The sequence below is a fragment of the Salmo salar genome, chromosome ssa01, assembly GCF_905237065.1.
Source record: "Salmo salar chromosome ssa01, Ssal_v3.1, whole genome shotgun sequence".
Classification (NCBI taxonomy): domain Eukaryota; kingdom Metazoa; phylum Chordata; class Actinopteri; order Salmoniformes; family Salmonidae; genus Salmo; species Salmo salar.
In genome coordinates this window covers 64,194,671-64,207,989 of record NC_059442.1, presented here as the reverse complement: position 1 = coordinate 64,207,989, position 13,319 = coordinate 64,194,671, and the positions used below count along the sequence as shown (strand labels likewise).

Below are 13,319 nucleotides of genomic sequence, written 5' to 3'. Positions count from 1 at the left end.
GCACAGCCAGAAGAGGACTGGCCACCCCTCAGAGCCTGGTTCCTCTCTAGGTTTCTTCCTAGGTTCTGGCCTTTCTAGGGAGTTTTTCCTAGCCACCGTGCTTCTACATCTGCATTGCTTGCTGTTTGGGGTTTTGGGCTGGGTTTCTGTATAGCACTTTGCGACATCGGCTGATGTAAAAAGGGCTTTATAAATACATTTGATATACAGTACCAGTCAAAAGTTTGGACACGCCTACTCAATCAAGGGTTTTTCTTTATTTTTACTATTTTCTACATTAAAGAATAATAGTGAAGACATCAAAACTATGAAACAACACATATGGAATCATGTAGTAACCAACAAAGTGTTAAACAAGTCAAAGTACATTTTATAAATTACAGTACTTTTTGTACATAGTCCCCCCATTTTGTACATAGTCCCCCCAGGCTCATGTGGACAGTACATCAGTGTCATCCGATTCAAAAACCACACTATGTTCAGAGGTAGGGGTTTATACCGGCAGGGGAAGCCTGGCCAGGATGAGGGCAGACTCAGTTGCCATTCAACTGTCCAGTGACTTAATCTCCTTGAACATCTAAGTGAGTCAAGATTTGTGCCTTGGTAATGGTGTTTATTGGATGGTGGATCACAAAGGGAGTGAGACCCATCATTAGGGAAAACCTAGTCAATTGCACAACAGAATGCATCGAACTGAAAGGTTTCTTCAGCATTTAACCCAACCCCTCTGAATCAGTGAGGTGCAGGGGGGGCTGCCTTAATTGACAGGGAGCAGTTGTTGTTGGTTAACTGCCTTGCTCAAAGGCAGAATGGCAACTTTTTCCACCGTGCCAGCATGGGGATTTGAACCAGTGACCTTTAAGTTACTGGCCCAACACTCTTAACTGCTAGGCTACCTGGAGCGCTTGGAACAATCTGCAAAGGAAGGTCTATGCTGTTGGATTCTGGGAACATTAGTTACAAAAGAGACATGAGGGGTGCAATAATGAAGCTTGGGAGGGGCTGAATGCAGGGAACACGATTGCATGTGACAGTACTGATAAGGGGAGAAACCGTTGAAGGCCCATATCACTTAGCTCCCTGCTTAGCAATAATGATGCAAGGAGGAGACTCCACCCAAAGTGAGGTACGAATACTACCATGGTGGAAGCCATGTCTGTGTCTGAATTACAGCTGTATCGACCCTTTGGGAAGAATTAAACTTGGTTAAGCTTCTCTAGTGTCCGTGAGTTATTTACTCAAAAAATTTGAACCTAACAATGCTCATTGATCAGTGTGGTTCAGCTCCCAAGTAAATAAAGTTTTTTGCTCATCCGAGACTGCGAGTTGTTTCTCACACTGTTGACACCAGTGGAATGACAACTGTGTACAGCACTAAATCAGTCTGCTAAGAATGTATTTCCACACAAGAGAAAGTGTGTTCCAAGTAAAGGTTATTAATAAAATTAATAGATTTTTGTCTAGGTGTGTCTCGGTGTCTGCTTCGATTGCCTTGGCATCAGCGAGAGAATAGTTACACTTACCGTCAACTCCGATCCATTATGCTTTGGAGTCGAGACTCTGTCCTAAATATGTATCAAGGTCCAGGCTTGAAACTCCCTTCTATATAAAGTTATCTAACTGGCACAGTCAAGTATGGACTGTCAGTCTCGGTCAAGCGAGGACTGATAGCCCACAGCATTGCTGGGCTCTGTGATCCCAGCAAAACTCCAAGTGAGCGAGTGGTAACGCCAGATCAACGGGCTGACGTGCCAGTCAAGTGAGGACTGGCATGACACCGCGGGCAAACAAGTGCCAACAACAGTTGCCAACAACAAGCTAATTAAGGTAGCTATGTGTGGCTTATTTAGCTAGCTACGAGCTAACTTCGGAGGTAACAGGACAGACCCGAGGGCTAATTAGCTAGCTAACACACAACGGATGGATGGATGCTCCCGAGTGACGCAGCGGTCTAAGCCACTGCATCTCAGTGCAAGAGGCGTCACTACAGTCCCTGGTTCAAATCCAGACTGTATCACATCCGGCCATGATTGGGAGTCCCATAGGGTGGTGCACAATTGGCCCAGCGTCGTCTGGATTTGGCCGGGGTAGGCCGTCATTGTAAATAAGAATTTGTTCTTAACTGACTTGCCTAGTTAAATAAAGGTTAAATAAATACAATTTCAAAAATCCTGACAATAAGCAATTCAAGTTAGCTAGTATGGGCACAATAATGAGAGAAGGGAAGAAGATTATATTAAAATCAACTACTCACAGCACCTCCTCGACTTGTTGAAGAATCGTAATTCCGTAAAGAAGTAATCTGAAGGGGATTAATAGCAATCTTTTTATAGTATATTTGAGATGCATTATTGACATGAGTCTGTTCCAGGAGCGTGCAAATGAACGCACCTGTCGGTCTTTACCCTTAACGAGCCCACAATAAAGAAGCACACCTTCAGAGGAGACAAGAATAACACTGACAAAGGCTTAAAATGACACTTTTGTCAATCTACCTATCCCTGAATGAAATAAATACTCAAATGAAACTTTGAATCACCTTTTTGAGTACGGACCAGCTAACCAACTTTAGAATTCTATTACATTTTGGCTATCGCACATGTTCTGAGCACAGTGGTCATGCAAACTTTCAGAATCTCATAATGTAAAACACAAACGTGAGATTGAACCATACAGTCAATGGATAATAAAATAAACGAACTACGATCACGTATATCCTACCAACGGGATATTAAAAACTGTAATATCTTATGTTTCACCGAGTTGTGGCTGAAAGACAACATGAATAATATAAAACTGGCATGTTTTACACTTTTTCGGCTGGATAGAACAGCGGCCTCTGGTAAGACAAGGGGTGGCAGTCTATGTATATTTGTAAACAACAGCTGGTGCACGAAATCTAAGGAAGGTTTTGCTCGCCTGAGGTAGAGTATCTCATGATAAGCTGTAAACCACACTATTTACCAAGAGAGTTTTCATCTATATTCTTCGTAGCCGTCTATTTATGACCACAAACCGATGCTGGCACTAAGACCGCACTCAATGAGCTGTATACGGCCATAAGCAAACAGGAAAACGTTCATCCAGAGGCAGCAGGGACCTTAATGCTGGGAAACTTAAATTGTAGGATGTGGCAGGGCTTGCAAACTATTACAGACTACAAAGGGGAGCACACAAGCTAAATTACTTCTATGCTCGCTTCGAGGAAAGTAACACTGAAACATGCATGAGAGCGTCAGCTGTTCCGGACGACTGTGTGATCACGCTCTTCATAGCCAATGAGAGAGTAAGACCTTTAAACAGGTCAACATTCACAAGACGGATTACCAGGACATACTCCGAGTATGCGCTGACCAACTGGCAAGTGTCTTCACTGACATTTTCAACCTCTCCCTGACTGAGTCTGTAATACCAACATGTTTCAAGCAGACCACCATAGTCCCTGTGCCCAAGAACACTAAGATAACCTGCCTAAATGACTATAGACCCGTAGCACTCACGTCTGTAGCCATGAAGTGCTTTGAAAGGTTGGTCATGGCTCACATCAGCACCATTATCCCAGAAACCCTAGACCCACTCCAATTTGTATACCACCCCAACAGATCCACAGATGATGCAATCTCTATTGCACTCAACACTACCCTTTCCCACCTGGACAAAAGGAACAGCTATGTGAGAATGTTATTGACTACAGCTCAGCGTTCAACACCATAGTGCCCTCAAGTCCTCAGATCCTCAAAAGGTTCAACAGCTGCACCATCAAGAGCATCCTGACTGGTTACATCACACCTGGTATGATAACTGCTCGGCCTCCACTACAGAGGGTAGTGCGTACGGCCCAGTACATCACTGGGGCCAAGCTTCCTGCCATCTAGGACCTCTATACCAGGCGATGTAAGAAGAAGGCCCCAAACATTGTCAAAGACTCCAGAGACCCGTCAGAGATTGTTCTCTCTGCTACCGCACGGCAAGCGGTACCAGAGCACCAAGTCTAGGTCCAAAAGGCTTCTTCACAGCTTCTACCCCCAAGCCATAAGACTCCTGAACAGCTAATCAAAGGGCTACCCAGACCCCTCTTTTATGCTGCTGCTACTCTCTGTTTATAATCTATGCATAGTCACTTTAACTCTAACTACATGTACATATTACCTCAATTACCTTGACTAACTGGTGCCTCTGCACATTGACTCTGTACCGGTATCCCCTGTATATGGCCTAGCTATTGTTATTTTACTGCTGCTGTTTAATTATATTTGTTATTTGTTACTTTTTATTTTCAATGTTTTAGTTATCTATTTTTTACTTAACACTTATTTTTCTTCAAACTGCATTGTTGGTTAAGGGCTTGTAAGCATTTCACTGTAAGGTCTACACCTGTTGTATTCAGCGCATGTGACAAATATCATTTGATTTCATTCGATTTGAAGAAAAGACAGAACAAAAGACAGCATGCCACGCCACACTGCGTTCTATAGTGACAGGTCAGTAAGGGTGAGGCGTGACTGTAAACATCTTTGATATTAGGCATCGCAATCATATCGCATGAAGGGAAAAGAGTTCCCATAGGTTGTTTGGCGACCCCGTTACGAAAACAACAGAGAACCTAATTTGCTACAGTAGGTAGGCCTACCTATAAGGTGTCAGTTCTACCTGTTGTGTGTGTAGGCCTACCTTTAGGGTTACAGGAAGTGCAGGGCTCACAGGAGTCCAGGGAGTTGGGGTCACTGTTGTAGGTCCTATCTTTCTCACAGTTAACACAGGTTCCATCCTCTGGGCTCACACTGCAGTGTCTCTCCAGATGTTGGCCTGGACACATAGAGTACCAAGACATAATCAGAGGGAAAGACATAGGCCTACATAGCATACATTAATTTTATTAATGCAATTTATAGGAGTTGACTAGAACAGTGCATGTTAATTAATCAACATTTCAGGTCTCACTCCAATGTAAATGTGCTTGCGCAATTATTATGGTGTTGAGCTGTCATGGTGGTGACCAAAAGAATGCTAATGTGAGATAGTTTAGTACAAATAATGTTAAACATTAGATGCTTACCAGCCGCACAGAGACAGCATGCCATTCCCTCATGCTGGTAAGTGCCATCTTGACAACTCTGCCTTTTGGTGCGCAATTTGCTAGTGATTAAGATGTCTTGGGAACTCCGCTCTGCTTTCAATGGTGTAGTTAAACGAACGGTACACTGTTAAATGCAATTACATTATGGAGTGTTATTAAAACAGACAGCAGTAGGCAGTTACAGTAGCTGTGTGTGTGTGTGTGTGTGTGTGTGTGTGTGTGCGTGCGTGCGTGAGACTTATCAGTGATATAAGTATGAGACATTGGAAGGTCAATAATTATTATTAAGGAAAAGTGCTTATGTGTGGTAAGTGTAACATAGTAAAGGTAAACCTGTATTAATTTGTGGATGTCCATCATCCATTTCGTGTAATATGTTATGAATTACAATTCTTACAGTATGTAAAAAATGTGCCATATGTCTGATATGTTGTTTTTACCATGCTTCTAGTCACTGTATATTATCTATACATAGTCAATTTACCACTACCTACATGTACAAATTACCTTGACTAACCTGTACCCCTGCACATTGACTCGGTACCCCCTGTATATAGCCTCATTATAGTTATTTTGTAAATATTTTCTGAATTCAATTTTTTTTAAACTGCATTGTTGATTAAGGGCTTGTAAGTAAGAATTTCACGGTAAGGTTGTATTCGGTGCATGTGACAAATCAAATTTGATTTGTTTTTATGTTAACTAGGTGGCTAACACTTACGTTAGCTAGGTGGCTGAAGTTAGCTAGGCTAGGGACTAGGGTTAGGGGTTAAGGTTAGGGTTAAAGCTGCAATATGTAACTTTTTGGGCGACCTGACCTAATTCACGTAGAAATATGAGTTATAGATCTGTCATTCTCATTGAAAGCAAGTCTAAGAAGCAGTATCTGTTCTATGTGCACTACTTCTATGCTTCCCATTCATAAGTTTTGTTTTTGCGTCTTTTCCTTTTGGTTTTGTACACCAGCTTCAAACAGCTTAAATAAAATCAAAAAGAAAGGAGGACCAAGGCACTCTTCATATAATTCATTAAAATGCCTTTATTCGTATGGCATGTTCAATAGAAACAATGTTTTTAAAAATCCGACGCGTTTTGGCTGCATGGCCTTCGTCAGGGAGTACAAAGAAATAATACAATGTTCTCTTTTTAACAGCTTTTCCAATTAACCCTAATTTGAAGAGGGAGTGGTTAAAATTGATTGGACACACCTAGTAAGCAATACTATACACACTTTAAAGTGAAATACTGCAGCTATGTTATCATAAAAATGTAACTCCAAGCTAGAAGTATCAGAACACTTAGAAAGGTAGTTCTAACCTTAAATATGGCTGGGAGAAGTGTCAAGAATAAGAAAGCAATATATTCCATAGTACACTAGAACATAGCAAAACATGAACAACAAGAGTAAACATAGCTGAGGGCAATTGAGCAAAATGTCCACTAGATGACAGCAAATGGACCCACCACAACCCTACAGGAAGGGTGAGAAATCCATATCTTCATTTAAACCCGGGTATTTAGTGGCCTGTAGTTTGTAAATCCAAAAACTTTCCCTTTGGTTTAACTGTTTAAGACGGTCCCCTTTTCTAATAGAGGCCAGGATATGATCAATACCCATAGCCTGTAGGGAGGCAGGGTTGCCATGGTGTAAGGAGTTGTAGTGCTTACACCAGCTTAAATAAAATACAATGATTCTTTACACTATACTTGCTTGTTTTGTGACATAAACAGAAATTAGGCAAACTATTAGACTTTTAGCAACCAGGAATGGGCAGAGAGATTTCTGCATATTGCACATAATGGAAATCTCCAGCCAAATCTGGTATTTGTTTCATTAGTCCATTGTTGATATAGTCACAAAATGTTTTGCATGTCAGCAATCAAGCTTTCAAGATATACAACTTTCAAAATACAGAAATACAACTGATATAGTGCATTTTGTAGTTACAAAGTAGCTACAAAAGTAGTAAGTAGTTGCATAGTTGCTATTTAGTTAAAATGCTGAAGGTGTCCTTGATGAGATTCGAATACGCAACTTTTGCGTTGCTATGTTTACATCTAGTCTATGAGACAAGGCTGGAGTGGCAAGTCCCAACAAGTCAAAATCAAAAGTGAAACTACTTCAGCACAGACAGTTTAGGAACTTTTACCTGTCGATTAAATAAAAAATATCAGATATTTATACATCGTGTTTGGTAGATATATATACTGTATTTCATCCATGCAATATACCAGAGCAGAGTTGAGACTGACTTGACAAATATGGGAAAGTTAGCTTAGCTAGCCCAAGTTCTGACAATAATTAAATATCTGAGTTTAACCTATACAAAGTGTCAACAATAAGAATGTTGATAGTCAACTCACCAAAATGCACAGGCTATATAAAAAAGTATATTTGTTCATTTTCCGAATTGATGCCTCCAAGAAGAGATTGCTGCGCCCTGTGTGATGTTTGAAAATCTGCCCTCTGTTTGAGGTTTGGAGGAATTACAGAGACAGTACGTTGGCCACAATTGCACAATGACCGTCAAATTGCTGCATGTTTGTAGGGCGCATAGACAAGCAATGCCAAACCGGCAATGCGTGCGGGTTTTATTCCAACCGTTTTATTCAAGAAAAACATCCAGTAAAAATATGTTTCACAATTGAAAATGGTTATCTTATGAGATACATACAATGAGTTGTTGGAGTAAGTTTATTAGATACTGTACATGTATTGTATTCGTCATTGTTCTATGAGACAGGCCTATCTCTCCATGTACCACTAGGGGGAGCGAATGGCCTTTGCGCGGGCCCGCCTGAGTTGCTCCTCTTTCTACAACTTTTCTGGGGTCCGTTATTGCGGCGATCCGTCAGGACTGGATGTGTGTAATGGTCATTTTCCAAACACTCCAAGCTCCGAGGCAGATTGTTTCATATTATAGTGTCAAGTTCTCGTTCTATCATGCAGTGCAATAGAGATCATTGCTTGGTGATCTTCAAAAACGGTAAGGACTTTTAGGAACTGCATCTCAGTGCAAGAGGCATGCGTCACTGCAGTCTCTGGTTCAGATCCAGGCTGCATCACATCCGGCTGTGATTGGGAGTGCCATAAGGTGGCATTGTGCATTTACTGTAGCCACGACTCTAATCACTATATCACAGTAGAGATGCAATGATCATGCTGTTTAATCAGCTTCTTGATATGCCACACCTGTCAGGTCGATGGATTATCTTGGCAAAGGAGAAATGCTCACTAACAAGGATGAAAACAAATTTGTGCACAAAATTTGAGAGAAAGTTTTTGTGCTAATGGAACAATTCTGGGATCTATTCTTTCAGCTCATGAAACATGGGACCAACACTTTTCATGTTTCCGTTTATATTTTTGTTCAGTATAAATAAAAAACTGAGCTACATGGTATCACCCCTGCCCTTCAATCGCTTATTGCCATTTTTGTGAAAGGGAAAGCAGATAGATAGACAGTGAGCATGAGAGAGAGTGGGTGAGAGGAAATGTGCTCATTCACATTGGTTTCCTGTGAGTCCCATTCAGATAGATGTGACAGGAGGGAGTGGAGGCTATTTGTGGAAAGTGTACAATGTGTGGGATCACTGAAAGGATACAGAAATAATGGATAGTCCAAGAGTGATCAGTCAGGTTTGAAATACAGAGTAGACATGATAAGTGCACAGCGGTGCACTTCAATGCACACCTGGGGCAGCTGTGCTGTGTCCCTCTGTTAGACCTCTGGATTACTTTATATTCAGCAGTTAATTGAGATACTAGTTTGATGGCCAGCAGTGGATACTTGGAGTCTCCATCAGCATCAAAGGACAAGCTATTGAATCAGAAAAGAGGTAGAATCTTCAATTCTTCTCATAGAAATAGTATTGAACAAATGGACACAATGGTTGTCTGATTGAATGCCTCTGGGGAGGGGGTTTCCCATAAAGCTATGAACTAAGATCAGCTATACAATCATCTAGGTATGTTGCAGTGAATTCTTTCAATGTCTCCTGGTACGTAAAGAAAATTACAAGCATAAAAAAACTAAGCATATGTTTGATCTCTGCAAAGTGGTCAACGAGGGCTTCCTCATTTCCACAAAAAGGCTTGTTAAATTCTCTTAAAATATAATTTTGGGCTGGAGAACTTCCTTCAAGCAGACATCCTGTGGGATTTGATTGTTTTATCCAAGAGTATCAAATTTCAGCTTTTTTGTAGTTTCACTGATTCTTGGAAGTGCAGACAGCTTTGTGCTAGCCTACAATGTCTGTTCTTATGGGCCTACCTGTGCAGCTGATGAACATTTGTAATCAAATATCTATATACATTTCTGTAAGGAAATATTTGTAATATTTTCAAGCAACCACATCTATTGGATAATAATGTATCTGCCCTTGGCACTTCACCACACACTCCCTGATGAAGGCGGACATCTGATATTAATTTTGTCAATTGACAGTGACATCATGGCTACAAGGTCAGATTAATTGTAGCATCTCATCATCAGCTTTAAGCACAAGCTGTGTGTATGTGTGTTTGGTGTAGCTACTACATATTCACCATGAATGATTACCTTTAGGTAGGCCAATAGCCCACACAGACATATCATTTGGATAGTACTGTTAAGCAGAGTGGAACAGGGGACACAAAGAGCAGACTCAGACGAGGAGATTGGGATGAAGTAATCAAGGTATTTATTGAAACACAGGGGGAAGATGGAGTGCAGGCCAGGGGAAGCTTGGGTGGGTTGCAGGAAACCAGGTGCGGAGGCTGAGGCTGGAGCGAGAGGGGTTGGGACAGGGTAAGCAGGCTGGAGGACGGGAGCTTGGAGAGGGGAGTGAAGTGAGCCATTTTTTTGAAAACCTGTCATAAATGGTGAGAATGATGGAGTTACTGTCAGATGGGGGAAGGCCAGTGACGAAGTCCAGAGCTATGTGTGACCAGGGGCGACTGGGTATGGGAAGAGGGTGGAGTAGACCGGAAGTGGGTTTAGTGGAGGTTTTGTTCTGGGCACAAATCGAACAGGCTGACACAAACTCCCTGACATCCCTCTCCATGGTAGGCCAACAAAAGCGCTGACGCAGGAAGGCGAGGGTCCAGTTCATACCAGGGTGACAGCTGAGGTGGGTAGAATGGCCCCACTGAAGAACATCAGAGTGAACACAATCTGGAACAAACAGAGAATTGCTAGGACCGTTACCCAGGTAAGGCTGGTTCTTCTGAGCCTGGCGGATACAGGACTCGATGTCCCAGGTGACGGCGGAAGCGATGCAAGTGGATGGCACAATGGCTTCTGGCTCCGTACCCATGTTGTCGGTGGTGAACTGGCAACAGAGGGCATCAGGCTTGATATTCTTAAACTGGGGCGAGAGAGGTTAAACAACCGGCTACTGGGGAGAGGATCTCCAGGCTGGAGTTCAATGGCGCAGTTGTACGGCCGATGACGCGGCAGCGACGGAGCGTGGTGCTTGCTGAACACAGGCGCTAGATCGTGATACTCGGGAGGAAGTGATGACAGGTCCGGAGGTTCTGGAATGGACTGGCGCGCAGACAAGGCAGGGGCAAGGGCAGAATGTAGACAATTCGAGTGACAAAATGAACTCCAAGTGGTTACCCTTCTAGTGGTCCAGTCAATCTGTGGGTTGTGTAGCTTTAACCATGGATGGCCAAGAACCAGGGGAGAGTGAGGACAGTAAATGATGTGGAAACTGATATTTTTCTGGTGGTCTCCAGGTACATGCAGGATGACAGGGATGGTTCTCACAAACACAGGCGAGGAGCTGTCCGTTGAGAGCGCTGGCATCGAGAGGTAAATCGAGTGGGACAGTGTCCAGGCCCAACTGGGTAATGACACCTTGGTCCAGGAAGCTCTCGTCAGTGCCCGAATCGATGAGAACAGACAGAGGAAAAGCCTGGCTCTGCCACACAATGTGGCCTTCAAGCAGGGGTCTGGGGGAAGATGGGCCTGCGATTTGGCTCAACAGTATATCCCTTTTCTTTGCTGGACGCAGGGAACAAGTGGAGACATAGTGACCAACCTGGCCACAGTATAGGCAACTCCTAGTGCCGATTTGCCACTGCCTCTCCTCTGGAGAGAGACGGGCCCAGCCGAGCTGCATGGGTACCGGATCTGGGAGAGCTTTGGAAAGGGTTGCAGTCAGAGAAGGAGGACAAGGCACTGAAGCAGATGTTATGAGGCATGCAACCCTACCTACACTCTCCCTCCGATGCTGACGGAGACGATTGTCAATGCGGATAGCGAGAGAGATGAGTTCATCAAGTCCATCAGGCTCATCCCTGGACACCAACTCGTCCTTGAGGGTCTCAGTGAGCTCATTCCGGAATACTCGCTGAAGGGCATCCTCATTCCAGCCGCTCTTAGTGGTGAGGGTGTGACACTCACATGCCATCTCAGCAGCACTATGGGAGCCTTGACGGAGGGACAGGAGTCGATTAGTGGCATCCTTATCGCAGACCGGGTGGTTGAAGACGTTTTTCATCTCCTCCGTGAATCTGGAGTAGGAGAAGCAGATGGGGGACTATCTCTCCCACACCGCCGTGGCCCAGGAAAGCGCTGCTCCACGGAGGCAGCCAATCAGGAAAGAAATCTTGGCCCATTCGCTATCATAAGAGTAGGGCTGTTGCTAAAATACTAGCAAACATTGTACCAAAAAGGCTCTGCAAGCTCTGAGGTTGCCATCGTAATGCTCGGGAGTCGGAACAAACGGCTCCCGGAGCAGACAAGAAGGGCTTGGGACTGGTTGTGAGCTCTGGGTTAAGGTTCAGTCCTGTAGGTCAGACAGGTTCTGTTGGCTGTCCCCATAGGGGAACCCTTTTTGGTTCCAGGTAGAACCCTATTTGGTTCCAGGTAGAACTATTTTTGGTTCAGGTAGGATCCTTTTGGGTTCAATGTAAAACCCTCTGTGGAAAGTGTTTTACATGGATCCCAAAAGGGTTCAACCTGGAACCAAAAGGGTTCTACCTAGAACCAAAAAGGGTACTTCAAAGGGAAAGGGAAGAGGGGATACATAGTCAGTTGTACAACTGAATGCCTTCAACTGAAATGTGTCTTCTGCATTTAACCCAACCCCTCTGAATCAGAGAGGTGCGGGGGGGGGGTGCCTTAATCGACATTAATCGACGTTAACTGCCTTGCTCAGTGGCAGAACGACAGATTTTGGGTTATCCAATTGGGACAGCTGGAGTACCCTTTTAAGTTCTAGATAGCACCTTGTTTGGTTCCAATGATTCAACAGAATGATGATTTTTCCTCTTGCACTAGCTTTGCTATTCCACAGAGAGGGATTCATTATTTTAGCTTTGTTCTCTTTCAACTAAGCTATCAATGTTACCACATAATATTAATGTTAATACAAATTTTTGCAAAACGTTATGCTTCAACCAATTGATGCTTAAGTCAACTGGCCATGCTCCCCGCAGGCCTTGCGGTGCCAATAGAAAAAGATGAGCATCAACCAATTGATGCTACTGTCAATACATTGCAGTCAATGGGAAAATATGAGTGACACAGGGTTGACGCTTATGTCAGTACATTGCATTCAATGGGAAAAGATGAGTATCACAGGGTTGATGCTTATGTCAATACATTGAAGTGAATGGGAAAAGAGAAACATCAACCAATTGACGGTTCTGTTAAGCAGCACTTGGGACATTGAAAAATTGCCTCCTTCAACTTAAAAATAGTCTAGAATGTATAAAATGTACTTTGAAGTCTATGTCATTATGCTTCTATTATCATGAAGGCATACAAATGATAATACTTTTGAAATTTGATCCAGTGTATATTTTTTATATACAATTTTGAATGATTTATCTTGAGGACAAAAAATAACAATTTTAGGGATATTGTCCCAGTAAAGAAATCATGTAATTGTGAACATAAAGAAAGCCAATGGCTGTAAAGAGTCCTCATTTATAATTCAAAGGTGTCGTCGCAGGCAGAGAAATGAGAAAGGACGCGTCTGTCTGCATAACACGTGTTGCCTCATCATTGCATTATCCTCCTGTGTGTTTGGTTTTCAGAACTTTAATAGGTTCCCTATCAGTTGTGTTGCTGCTCAGGCTCAGATACTTGCCATTGAGTTGCTTCGAAACCCTGTCTGGTCACATACTGTGTGTGGCCATTTTGTGTCAATTTATGGTTAAAATACATCTTTGAAGATTAGTGTAGTAAGGTTGTTGTGTGTTAGAATGTTAACATCTGACAGACTGAGTATGTACTGCTGCTTTACA

General features: G+C 43.0%; 1 protein-coding gene across 1 annotated transcript in view; it reads right to left on the bottom strand.

Moving 5' to 3' along the window:
• tnr6 (Tumor necrosis factor receptor superfamily member 6) overlaps positions 1-7,493 on the bottom strand; it is a 34,940-nt gene extending 27,447 nt beyond the window's left edge. Inside the window, 3 exon segments of the mRNA NM_001173649.1 lie at positions 4,672-4,806; positions 5,057-5,201; positions 7,442-7,493. Coding sequence (NP_001167120.1) covers positions 4,672-4,806; positions 5,057-5,201; positions 7,442-7,480 — 319 coding nt within the window. The 5' untranslated portion in view covers positions 7,481-7,493.
• Positions 7,494-13,319: the final 5,826 nt, after the last annotated feature.